This window comes from Patagioenas fasciata, chromosome 3, assembly GCF_037038585.1.
Source record: "Patagioenas fasciata isolate bPatFas1 chromosome 3, bPatFas1.hap1, whole genome shotgun sequence".
Lineage (NCBI taxonomy): Eukaryota > Metazoa > Chordata > Aves > Columbiformes > Columbidae > Patagioenas > Patagioenas fasciata.
Genome location: NC_092522.1, coordinates 35,612,662 through 35,625,999, shown reverse-complemented (window position 1 = coordinate 35,625,999; position 13,338 = coordinate 35,612,662). Strand labels below are relative to the sequence as shown.

The window sequence follows — 13,338 nt, the reverse complement described above, 5'->3', positions numbered from 1 at the left end:
AAATGTGTAGTTAAAATATTGCAATGATTACACTGCTTAAGAAACCTTTGCTTCAGCGTGGTGGAAAATATTTGTTACTGGTGTTGCATGGATGCAAGATACTGGTGCTTAAAATGATTCAGGGGTTGACATTTGACCTTTTAGCTTCTTGTATTCTCAATGGAATGAATATAGGAAGAATTTTTGTGTGGAAATAGAAATTTACTTGCATATTTTAGGAAATCCATGCTTGTGTTTTCATTGGTACTGTATGAAGTGAAAAGTGAAAATATTTGACCCACAAAAAGACTAGAGTGAAATGTAAGAACAATGGGAGCGTGATAAATATAATATCTAAGGAAGATCCATGAAAAGTTGTTTGTATCTGAGCTGTTTTCTGATCCTTCAAATTGAACAGGTTGCCTGTGGATGATGCATCAGGGAAGCAGCTGGTGGCAGAGGTTCTCCACTCAGGAAAGAAGAAGGAAGCAATGATACAGTGTGCGCTGGAAGCTTGCAGGCTGCTCGATGCTCGGGGAGTGCTGAGGCAAGAAGCAGGTGAATAACTACTCAAATGCTCTGATCATGCTAAAAGCTCTAAATTAAGAATTTGAGAGTGCTATCTTGAATTGCTCAGTGGTATGCAAATAATTTTGTTTCTTGCCTTCTCTCTTACCTTTCCCAGTATCCCGAAAAAGGAGATCAAAGAACTGGGAAGATGAGGATTTTTATGACAGTGATGATGACACCTTCCTTGATCGAACTGGTGCTGTAGAAAAGAAACGACTGAACAGAATGAAAAAAGCTGGTAAAATAGAAGAAAAACCAGAGACCTATGACTCCCTGGTAAGAAGAATTATTGTGACATGCCAAGTTTATTCTGTCATGCATGTATGGTTACTAAAAAAGAAAGTAAAACATATTTCGTGATCTTTCTTTGCTAGTCTTATACCTATTATCATTTCAACCCGTTAGCTACCAGTTGGCCAAGTTTGAATAAAATCAGACTAAATTTGATGATTGTACCTTTCTAGGATTTTAGAGGAAAAAAAAAAAAAAAAAAAAAAGAAAAAAAACTGGGATATAGGCAAAAATTTAGAGTCTTAACAACAGCAACAAAGTAATTTGTTATTTCAGGTTAATACTTCGTATCCACATCGCAGAAACCCTCATTGTGACTGATAACTGGCACATGTCTGCTCTTATAGGCAACAAGGATGACTGGACAAAGAGAATGAGCCACCCTGTTACCAGGAGGTGTCATTCCTTAAGACCAAGTCAATCTGAAAAAAAAGCAGTCTGCAGCTCCTTATGTTGTCCCTTTTCTGGAGAGCAGTCCTTGAGGTTCTGTCACTGTGTACAAGACTTAATTTGTCATAAAATGGGGGAGGGAAGATAGCTTTACAACTCTGAATAGTGTGGGGTTTTGCTCTGTGAACATCTATAAATACCTGAAAATCTTGCTTGCTTTATTATACTGCAAGTGTACTACCTTGCTGTTACCTATGTGGTACTGCCTTCTATTTGGTGGATCATGGCAATGGATGAATTAAATACCAGAACAGGATACTTTTAAAGCATCAGAAAATAATTGCAAGCTCTCAAGTGTACAGGGCACATCCCAAAGAAGGATCTTGTTCTTCTTCAAAGAGTAAGCAGCCTGCACTGAGAGGGGTATGACAGTTGAAAGTTCTACAGACAATAGAGTGGAGGAGGATCAGGGATAGGGAGGATTGGAGGATCATAGTGGTGGTTTGACATTGCTGCAGAAGCATTATACATATTTTTGTGTTTCAGAAAGAAAAAGACTATTAAGTTGTTTAGGAACGATCTAGACAATATTTTTTCAGCCTAAAAACTCCCGGTCAAAGATCAGAAGTAGAAAAATTGAGTTAATTTGGTAGGATATTTGAGTAACTCTTAAAAGGAGATTTTAAGAAGATGAAAAGATCTTCTAAGCGTGTTGTTCTTTCATAGGTCAAAAAGCTAAATGAAGCTGAAAATGAGCTTTCTGAGATAACAGAGAAGCTGAAGTCTTCAGGGAAAGGTAAGGCATGAAGTTAATTTGATTGTAGTGCTTTCTATGAAGAACACTAAAGAGATAAAAATGTATCATGGATATCTGTCTTAAGTGCTTTTTTTTTTTTGGTAGTGTATGCTTTTCACAAAGGGGTAGGAAGGTCTGCAGTTTACAGAGTTATCTGGAGAGGATATTTACGCTTTTCATCCAATGAGTTTTGTACTCAATGTCTGTAGTCACTTGCTACTGAATGCAACTTTTTCCAAAGCAAGCAACATCTAAGTTAAGGTAAGGAAGTGAGTGTACAAGCTCCTGAAGCTTAAGAGGGCTGTGCGTTATTACTCTTATCTGCCCATCTTAGTGAAATGGGCCTAATTAGAGGAACACTTTTTTCCACTCCCTCCAAAATTATTTGTAAGGGAAGAACAAACAACTGACAAAAGAGAGAAAATCTTTTATTTCACTTCTCTCATTTCAAATGCACCCTTAAAAATGAAAGGTGAGAAAACAGAAAGGTGGAATCAAAGCAGTTGACATGTAGACTGTAGGCTAAGTGAACTTGCTAGCTTATGAGGGTTCCACTTAGTTTATAGAATTATATCTTTGTGTACAAAGGCAAAGCCTTTCCGAAGTGGGGGTTGTATCTGGTAGTGAGTCAGATTTAGATACAAATAGCTGCTTTTAGTTTTCTGTTACTACTGATGTCTTGTGGAGTAAAAGGAAGGCATGAAGGAAATGTGTTTAGGCTGATTCATCATACAAAAAGCTTTTTAATGGAGTTGGTGTTAATAAAAGTTGCAATGTCATTTTGTCAGAAGAATTTCTCTCTAGGAAGCCTAACAGCACTTTGAGAGCTGGGCTGTCTTTTGTGCTTTATACAGGTTTGTTTCTTTCTAGTACTTCAGACCCACACAGAAATTCTTTTGTATCAACAGTTTTGTTGGTTATTGATTATACCAGATCACTGTTCAGTGAAACTCACTGTTCCACTGAGCATTCTAACTGATGAGTCCATTCAGTGTGTTTGAAGGAATTGTTTTCAGCATGACTGTACTGATAAGTACTTAATGATTGACTGGCAGGAGAAGCTAATGCTTTATCTTGTCTGAGGTATGCAATTCCAAGCTTTCATATGTTATGATACCTTTGTTTCTGCTGATACTGTTTCTCAACAAGACTGTTACAGTAGAGGCTGGGAGAAAGAAGAATCAGTTCATTTATAGACTTCTACTAATAGCATATGATTCTGATACGTGTTATTATGGATTGATAAATTGTAACTAGTTACACAACTAGTTTAGAGCCTTGGTAAAATTGCAGTCTCAGCACTTACTGCAATACAGTGTAATTCAGTATTGGATGGGAATGTCCTTGAACTAGACCAGGATAAAACAGAGAGAATATTGTGTCATCAGTTACTTTGCATGTCTTTGTTCTAGATACTTGTGTTTTCTCTGATTTCTTTGGATGCTTCAGGTTAATCAAAAATATTAAGTACAAGTGCAAGCCAGGAGCATGTGTATTGATCAGGGGTGATTCTTACCACTTCCATGAGGTGTCAGGCAAAGCTGCTGCATTACATACAGTTCTGAAACCTTAACCCACTTCTGCTTGCTCTGAACGACTATTTGTAGCCTAAGGGCAAGAGTCTGGAGAGACCAATGAATGAGGGGCAAGCTAATAGCTACACTTCTCACCAAGCACTTGGAGAAACTAAGTGGTTGTCTAAACAATTGCTGTGGAAGTTCATAAATTGTTCTCTGGAGTTCTTCAGAACTAACTACTGATAGACTGACTTTGTATCTCTTATTCGCTGATGCAGCTCAATGAAAATCAAGTACACAGAGCTCTTTAGTCTCATCTTCAGTTGCCTTTTCAGAAGAGAATTATCAATAAGTTGATGGTGCAGTAAATAGCCCTGTAGCTTTTTTCCCTGGAATATAAAGTGTAGTTGCCATGATTGATTGACCTCCTAGCAATGTCAAATTTTACTTCAATAGCGTAGAAAACAGCTGCAACAAATATTGAATGCTAACAGTAATGCTGTAAGCTGAGCTACCTGATTTTAGGTGCTGTTGTTGGAATTCTGTTTGCAAGAAGGCTAATCTGACTCTCTGAAGATCCCTCACTGACTGAAGCAATCTTACACTGCTCTGCAGCTAAAAAAGTGAGCTGTATAACTGTACCTTTAATTGTTCTTTATTATCTGTTTACACACTAAACCTTATATTTGAAATTCGGTCTTTAAATTTAACCATCACTCTGCTCAGCTCCTGCCTGCTAGGAGGTTCAGACTATTAACAATACCTTTTTGTTGATGATTTTTTCTCTCGGCTCACAGGAGTAGCTAAGAGGAAAAGTATTTCTACCTGAATTTCTTTTATGACATGTTTTGTCATCATTTATATTTGGGTAGAGGTGGATGCTGCAACTGTTTCTTATCTTTTGGAGCCTTTTAATTCTGTATATCTTTGAACATTTACTGTTGTGGCTTTCATATATTTGCAAATTGTAAACTGTTTTGTTCTAGATAAGAAATATCCTTTTCAGTTGAGTCCATTTGTAAACACGGGTCTTATTAGACTTTCTCTAAATATTGAAGTCATGTAAAGCTGCTTGAATATGTACGCTTAACAATAACTTATTTTATTTGTACGCATTTAAAATTTCAAGTGCTATTCAATTAACTCAAGCTGAACTGAAAATAACTCATTGGTCACACAATTATTCTTGTGCATATATAATAATACATAAATGCTTATAATGCAGCAAATAAATACTAGTTATGACACTTTTCATATAATACTAAAAGGCAGAAGGCTGCCTGTCAAAAGGCTTGTTAAAATTCTAGCAACAAGATTTTTCTTTGTTTGCCTCCAAGTTGTTTATGAACACAATATAAAAACTTCTGAAGCATTGTTCAAGCCCAAGAAATGAGTTTTCCTTGATTTTTTTAAAATTTATTTTTTATTTATTTAAAGCCATATGTTAGAAATCTGTATTTATTTTTCTTAGTCATTAGAACTTTAGTTTCTCCTCCTGTGTTTTGTTTTAGTTATTCAAATATGCATACAATTGTTCCTATTTGAAATTGGGTGGAGTAGAAAAACTGTCATTACTCTTTTTCAAGTACAGAACAGTGTTTTCTTGTTAGAAAATCAAGTCAAAACAAGGGTAAATTTTGTGCGATTGGCCTAACGTATGAAACTATTCTTGCATGCACTCAGTCACCAAGCGATAGGAGGCAGCATTATGTGCTGATTCATTTCAAGCTTTGCAAATGTTATTGCGTAAATATTCCAGGAAAGCCAAATGGGATTCCACATGCAGTGGTGTGGAATTCTTTGTAGCTGTGTTTATTTTAGCCTGTGCCTACAAAAAGAACCCGTAAGCCGCTTTTTTAGGGACAGCAGATCTTGAAGTGAGATGAACAGCGTTGAACAGAGACACTTACTCATAAAGACAGGTTCAATTTTAGGAGAGGTTTTGTTATGTAAGTGGATTAAGGTTTACTGTTGGGCTTTTGTTAGAAGAAATGTTTTTATCTTTCCAGGGCTAACAACCTCCATTACTTCATCATTTGACAGAAATTTGCAGAGCGGGTAGTTTTTCCTATATGCCTTTTTCTCTAAAGGTAGGATTTGATGAGTACAGCTCTCCTCTCCTCACCCATAACAATGTGTATCTTCCCTTTAACTTGCCTAGTCCAGTCCCAGCCAGCAGCTCAAGATTCCTTGGATGAATTCATGACTGAAATAAAATCAGGATGCACTTTGGACAGCGTGGCACGAAAGAAGCTGCATTTGCGGTCATTTGAACTGAGGAAAGAGCAACAGAGACTGAAAGCATTAATAAAGCTTGTCAAGCCTGCAGAACTGCCTGAGCTGAAGCCCCCGTAAGTCTTGGCGAAAGTGTAGAATGATTACTTTTACCATTGTTATTGTCCATGGGCAGTTGTGCAAACCCAGTAAGTAGTCAGCTTTCCAAACCCAAAAGCAGAACGGCTTTCCAAACTACCTGGCTCATCTCTTCAAAGAACGGCTGTGCCTTTTGGCCCTTGCTGCGTCTGCACTTGAGGCAGATGCACCACAACAAGGGAGCAAGATAAGCCCACACAGGAGGGATGAGGGAGGTGGATTGGAAGCTTATTGTCAGCTTTGTTATTTTATTTTATTTTATTTTTTTCCCAACCTGCATCCAAAAGGAACTGATAAATAATTAGTTATTATGTGCAACATGAGAACCACTTTCACACTGTGCAAGGTACCTGGAAGTCAAGTGTAGAGGCTGTTCATCTACTGCCTAGCAAGGCTGCTGCAATTCAAGTGGGAGTGTGCTGGGTTTGTAATTTGCTAGTGGAAGCTTGATTAGAGGTTTAATTACTTAATTAATTTACTTAAATTGTGGTTTGGCTTCTGGGTGTGTTTTTATATATATACATGTTTAAGTATGTGTGTGCAATTGAATTCAAGGGAGTCTGTCTGATAGTGATTTTTTTCTTTTTTTTTATTTCCTTTATTGGATGTGTATGAATTCTACAGCATGTAGATAGGACAGAGGAGTTATCTCTTGCAGCTTCTTCCTTGAGTGCTCCAAGTGAGAGAGAAATAATAGGAATTTTTTTAAATGCCTACTTTCAATTTGCAGATTTTTTGTATTTGTAGATATAAGACTTGTTTGATACTTCATACACTGCATTCATTTGTATCTAATTTTTATTAGGAGTGGGCATTACAATCTGGAAGCAGAGAGCAAGACAAAAAAGATTACCCTGCCTCTCTTTGGTGCAATGAAAGGAGGGAGCAAATTCAAGCTGAAAACTGGAAGCCTAGGGGTAAGTTGGACTAGTAAGTATTACAAGTTGGGGGCTTTTTCTCAGACACCTTCTCAGGCTGTGGAGACTGTAGGTGGCAACCATGAGAGCATGGAGATGCAAACACAGGGCAGCAAGCAGTGGCTGTTGGACACTATTTACTGCCAGGAGTTGCTGTTTTGTGCCCTTGCACAGTCAGTGTCCTGGGGCATGGCTGTGGTCAAAGGCAGGGAACCAAGTGGAGGAAGCCTGGGGACATCAGGATGAACTACTGCTATACCTCAGCAGCTGGTCCTGTATGTTATTCTGGTTTTCTTGATCTTTTAGCTAAGATCATATGCAAGATTGATTCAGTTTCCACTATCTCTCTTACAAAAAGACTGCACTCCTTGTCTATGAACTGGATGTATTTTTTCATCTTCCATTTCTACTAATAACTTTTCTTTATAACCGAAATATTCTTCATCCCAAGAGTGTTCCTTTACCAGCTGTCTCTGTGACAGTAATATGTGTTTTTTCCTCTATATTATCTTAGCACTAATGCACAAGTCTTTCTCCCTCAGAAGTTGCCTGTTAAGCGTCCAGACATCCCCGAAAGCTTGTTAAAAACAAAGGATGATGGACCAGAGGAGGAGGAAGAGGAAGAAGAGGAAGAAATGGAGGAGGAGCAAGAGGTAGATACAATAAACAGCAGAGCATCAAACCTGGAAGTGAAAAGGACAACAGAGGAAGAAACGGGAGAAGAAACTAATGCTGCTGATGTTTCTCCTTGCAACAACAAGAATCAAGAATCACTTCAGGAAGGTAAACCACTGGTTTTGATTTTTCCAGTAATGCAGCAGAGTCTGTTACTGATGAATTTTTCAGAGCTATGTGGATCTCCAAAGGTTTGAGTCACAGGTTCTCCAGCAGATTTCTTTTCTGTGGATTTTTGCCATGAGTCCAGAGTCTGTGTGCCAAGAGATGAGTTTCACATGGTTCTGGTTGAAACTCTGCTTGGCTGTCAGTTTTTCATGCTTTTGGTGGAAATGTCCTGGACTCAAGAAAGATCCTATAAGAAAATAAATGTCTGTGTAAAGCTTCAGATCAGTTTGTAAGGAGGAAAAATAATTTTAGAGGTGGTAATGGAGGGGTGTCTTCCTTGTATCTGTATGGTTTATCTCCAGTCCATCCTTTCCTATATCAACTTGATGCATTTGAAAGCTCAGTAATAATGTTTCTCAGTGTGTTTGGTGGAAACCTGATTCTAACTTCTGGTCTTCATGCTGGACAGGTTGCTCTTGAAAAGTATGTTTTAAGTGGTCACAAGTTTTTCTTGAATATTGTATTGGGGTGGACTTGGTGGGTGAAATAGTTTGGAAGACTTTGAAGAGAAGAGTTCTTCCTGAGACAAATGTAGCTGGAAGTTCCCTTTTGTACTTCGTTTTAGGGGTGCTCTAGCGCTGTACTCATCATCGTTACTACAGACTGCTCATTTAGCTCTTTTTTTTCCAGGTGCTCAATTTCTGCCTGAGCCTAAAATACTAAGGAATAAATCTCAGATGGGACCCTCACAAGAGAAATCTCAAGGTGAGCATTACAATTTAGACTATTGTACAGTAGCATGTGAGTTTAGATACTGTCTAAAGGAGCTATTGATGTCTTCAGTCAGTAGGAGACTAAGCCTAATATAGAGCCTAAAATAAGAATTTAGAATTCAAATAAAGGACTGTGTTTTATTTGAAGTGGTTAAGTGTATGGTGGAGACGGGTCACTTCAACTGTGTTTCAGTTCTCCTTGCTTTTCATATTATTAAGTGCTTTGAAATCCTTTGTTTAAAAAAAATATAGCACAAGAAGAGAACATATTTTAATTTAGGAGCATAAACATAATGCTTTTTTCCCCCTGTTTTCTTGCAGTAGCTCTTAGCACTACAGAAAGACAGAACTTTCCTTTATAAAGCAACAAATACTACATAGCATCAGATAAGTCTGTTAATGACTCAGATGACCCCTCTACATGTACACAAAAAAAAAATCGAATCCTCAAAATGAAGACTGTGATGATGTACTGAATATCTGTATAAACTTTCTATTTTTTCATAACTCAGACTTTTAAGAATATGTTGTCCTATCCTCATAATCTTGTCCATAGACAAGACTCTCAGCATTTCACAGATTAAGTGGCAGAAAAAACAGGTATACTTCTGACTTTGTCTTCCTCTCGTCTGTGTTACTGTGAAACTACTTTGGCCCGTACATTTCCTACTGTTTCGTTCCAAATTGCTCGCTGCAGTGATCACACAGAATATCTTTTTAGAATATAAACACCTGCCATTAACTAAGTGTGTTACAGAATCCCAAATATAGGATCTTATTAAACTGCATTCAGGCAGTTGCCTGACAATGCTTTAAACATAAGTTAATCTATGAAAGCCAAGAATACGTTCAACAGACTTAAGTATGAATTTTGTTGCAGTGAGCTGTCTTGAGTTTCCGTTTAGATGTATCCATTTTTATGTGAACTTTCTATAAGCTTATTTCTGATAGAATTGGTCATTCATGATGTGTCAAAACAAATCTTCTTTCTTGTCAGCATCTGAGGCAGCATGTAAGGAACCTGAAGAGACATCTGAGAAAGTTAAGAAAATCAATAGCTCAAACAAGGTCAGTTATGATACCATAACTCCTGTAGTGTAAGACTTTCAATGGATCATTTAGTAGGTTTTTGTTAGTGAAATAGCAGCAATTTCATTGTCACTTAGGCATAGTAGTACTTTTCTGCTAAGACCCAAAGGTAGAATTGCACAGATTTTTGGAGTCTCCAATGAGAAGGTAGAGCACAGCATTTCAAGCATGATAGAGGCACTGAATTCAATCAAAAATTTATTTTTTTTTACCTTTTCAGTTGGCAGTTAGCCCCTGCTATTTGCTGCTTCTCCTGTATTGTGACTGTTGTAAAACATAGATGCTCTCTGGGCTTTGGGAATGGCATTGCAGAGCTTTCCTTGGAGAGTAGCTTGGGAAGGATGTATTGGCTGGCACAGAACAGGCTGGACTGAAATTACAGCAACTCTGTATTGCCATTACCAAACCTCATACTTCTCTGTAGGTGTGGAAGGAGAGAAGACTAAGAGATTGTCTTTCACAACCCAATTTTTACCAAATTTTAGTACATGTACCAGACAATGTTCTTCCTGTGCATAAGATTTGTATTAAATTATATGAGCCTTGCACATTTTGGGGCGCAGGCAATTGTTGCCATCCTGGAGCTGGGAAATAACTTCAGTGACAGCATGCTCTTAGCCTAAAGATTATAGTGAGCTGAATCCCATCCTTCTGATGACGGCCATCAAAGAAGATTATTGAGCATTGTGGGCCATGGGTTCTGACCATTATGACAATGTCTTTGTGGTAGCCATCCAGTTTTAGCCCTGCACCATTTACTTAAAGTTAACACCCTGCAGCCTGTGTGTGCTAACCACTGCCTTGTTAGTCCTGGCAAAAGACTTAAGGATTGGGTAGGCACAGCTTTTAGAATTGTCCTTTGTTGCTGGCCCATGAAGCATGTTGATAAAGAAAGCAAGAATAAATTTATACTGTTAAAGCCCAAGTTGTACCATTTACCACACAAATATGGGAGAACAAGGCAGCTTCTCATGCTGAGGCAGTCAAGTCAGCAGCTCTCATCAGCACAGAGTTCACTCTTAACACTGAGCATTCTCCAAATGCCAGATGACTTAGCTGTATTCTCGCTCCCATCACAAATCACTTTTTCCACATGCTGTGAGCTCAGATCTTGCATGGAAAATGCCAACCAGAAGTCAGCTTTATTTTGGTTTGTTTTTTTCCTCTTACAATATTTGAGGAATAACTTTGAATCATGTGAAACTGGAAAAATAATTTTAAAGGTACTGTTCACAAGCCATATTTAAAAACTGTTTAACTCTGCAGTCTCATGTTTTGGAGAACAGTAGTCTTCCAAAAGAACGGGTTTAGAGGTTAATTTGGGGAAGGAAAGTTTTTTTTGAGGGAATGAAAAATGACTTCAGCTGCATAACTTAAGACTGTGTCATGATACTACAGAGTGCTGAGTACTGAGTAACTTGGCTACATTTTGAACTCTTAAGTCTTGCACTCCACAGTTGTATGAATTTTTTTGATAACTACCTGCAGTTGTTGGAAACAAAAGTTCTTGAGAAAATGATGCTGATGTGGCAAAACTTAAAAACCTAGGTACAAGAAGGCATTGCTGTGTCAACAGTTGAATTGCAAGTGACCTGTTTCAATTTGTTTTAAACATTTCACTGATGCCAGTGAGACATGAAAAAAATTGCATTTTCTTTTCTTCTGGAAAGCTAAGTTACCTGAACTGTTATATATTCCAGTTTGAAAGTCACCTTAAACTCAAAGTTTTCAGTGGGATTTGTGTGTTGAAATCAGTAAAGCCCTTGCAAATCCTGCTCTAAAGCTTTTCTCTGCATAAATAAATTCTGTCAGATGACACTACCAAACATTAGGATAAGATTAAACTGTCCAGTAGCAGACAGTTGGTAATGGTCCTGTTTTGATGGGGAGGTTGGACTGGATGACATCCAGAGGTCCCATCTAACCAGTGCTGCTATTGTTCTGTGACTCTGCCGGCAATAAAGTGCATCTATTTGAGGGTTTGATATTTCTTCTTTCCTCTGTATTACTGTTTTCATCTCTGATTCTTGTGGAAAAAACCCTCACCTTTTAGTATTTGTTTCTGAATGAATGAGACATTTAATGGCTGTGACACACGGTTGGAGGGGGGTAGCACCTTAAAAGTCTTTTCTTCTTTTGCAGATCCGACAGCCTTTTTTCTCCTCACAGTACCCAGATGATGACCCAGACTACTGCATATGGATTCCTCCTGAAGGTATCAACCATTTCCTTACTGTTTTTAGTCTTAAAACTCAAGAATCTACCTAATAAGTAGTCAGGGTGTCCTTGTAATTTCTTGAAAAAAAAGTATTTCAGGTATACTTTACCCAAAACCTGATGTCTTATGGTGTGTTATGCCCCATATTTGTTGTATCGCCGTGCAAGTCTTGCAGTGAAACACAGACTTTATCTGTAGTAGCTTCCTCTCAATGGACAGGTACACCTGAAGTTTTTCAGTTTTGTAGCATGTGAAAGATGTAACTCCATATATAGTGAGAGGATGATCTAGTTGAAAGACAAGCTCAAACCTTCACTAGGGATAATGCTCCAGTGATCTTAGTATTCTTTCATAGAAACCTGTGAAATCTGAAAATCTTTGCAGATTTTTGAAAAAATCATTGGAATACAAACTTTGGGTCATGTGTTTTGGAGACAAGTGTTGGCAACACTTTGGTGAAGGCACTGAATAATTGATGCATGCATTCAGTATATGTTAAAGTTGAACAAATTTTTTACTTCAGTTCCAGAGTGTTCTTAGCTAAGTGAGGTTATTCTTAAACAGAGTAATGAATTTTAAGTTTGTCTAAAATGGAAAATTCATTTTCATGCATTGAGGTTTTCATTATAAGTTCAAAGCTTAGCTTTCATTTGGTAGATTAATTACTATCATTTTTATGAGGTTGTTGTGGGTTATAATTTGGATACCCTCCAAATGGAATAAGAAAAATAAGAATAAATTTTGCTGAAGAAAACCATGATCTGGTGAATCATCCTGCAGTGAAAAGACTGCATTTCTCTGGCATATGAATCCACTGGAACAAAGTTCCTGTTTCAGTAACTCAGGGGTCTGATCTGGGATAACCAAGTGAGCTGTGTCCATAGGAGGGAGCTCATTTTTCTGTTCCTGCCCATTAATAATCACACTCCTCTTCTGTCTAAGCTTGCATAATGAGGACACCAAGAAAAAAAAAAAGGGGGAGGAGGGAATATATGATGTAATCTTAACACTATTAGTAAGATTAAGAGGAATTAAAAAGTGTAAATCAAAAGGCTAATTGAATTGTTGTATCCAGGCTGACTCATTCTCTTTGTGCTTGTCTGACTGGTTCTACCTAGAGACTGTTTCATACTTGAATACAAATTCATCTTGTATGAGAGGGAGAAAAATAATGCAACTCTTCTCTTTGTCCGTTAGGTCAAAGCGGCGATGGCAAGACTCATCTCAATGAAAAATATGGCTACTAAGTTTCAAGTGCCCCAGGGTACACCTGAGGTTGAAGGACTGCTCTGTTTTGGACTCTTTGACCACACGTTAAGTGAGGAATAAAAGAGTTGGTTTTTTGGACGCTGTTCCAAATTGAAAGGCATCAGTAGCCACTCTGGCTGTTGGCCCTCCCTATGTGTTCTCTGTTTGTCTTCCAGATACTTTTTTAAAAGTAAAAACCGACACATTCTTCTGTCTCTTCTTCCACTTTTAACCTTGTCCTTTTTATTTGCCTTAAAACTGTAGGCTCATTTTTCCTTTAGTAAATAAGAATATATAGGGAAAAAAAAGGGTTTTAAAAAATACACCTCTGTATACTACAGGCTTGGTAAAATGTATTCATTTTGGTTTTATGCAATTAAAATGAGAAAGATTA

The 13,338-nt window shown here is 37.7% G+C and overlaps 1 protein-coding gene across 1 annotated transcript in view; it reads left to right on the top strand.

The window, feature by feature from the left end:
- The window catches only part of SLC4A1AP (solute carrier family 4 member 1 adaptor protein), a 17,642-nt gene extending 4,304 nt beyond the window's left edge, over positions 1-13,338 (top strand). Inside the window, exons 5-14 of the mRNA XM_065833578.2 lie at positions 398-537; positions 665-825; positions 1,957-2,026; positions 5,705-5,894; positions 6,722-6,833; positions 7,376-7,616; positions 8,307-8,381; positions 9,387-9,457; positions 11,621-11,693; positions 12,894-13,338. Of these exons, the coding sequence (XP_065689650.2) occupies positions 398-537; positions 665-825; positions 1,957-2,026; positions 5,705-5,894; positions 6,722-6,833; positions 7,376-7,616; positions 8,307-8,381; positions 9,387-9,457; positions 11,621-11,693; positions 12,894-12,943 (1,183 nt within the window). The 3' untranslated portion in view covers positions 12,944-13,338. The remainder of the gene's footprint in view (positions 1-397; positions 538-664; positions 826-1,956; positions 2,027-5,704; positions 5,895-6,721; positions 6,834-7,375; positions 7,617-8,306; positions 8,382-9,386; positions 9,458-11,620; positions 11,694-12,893) is intronic.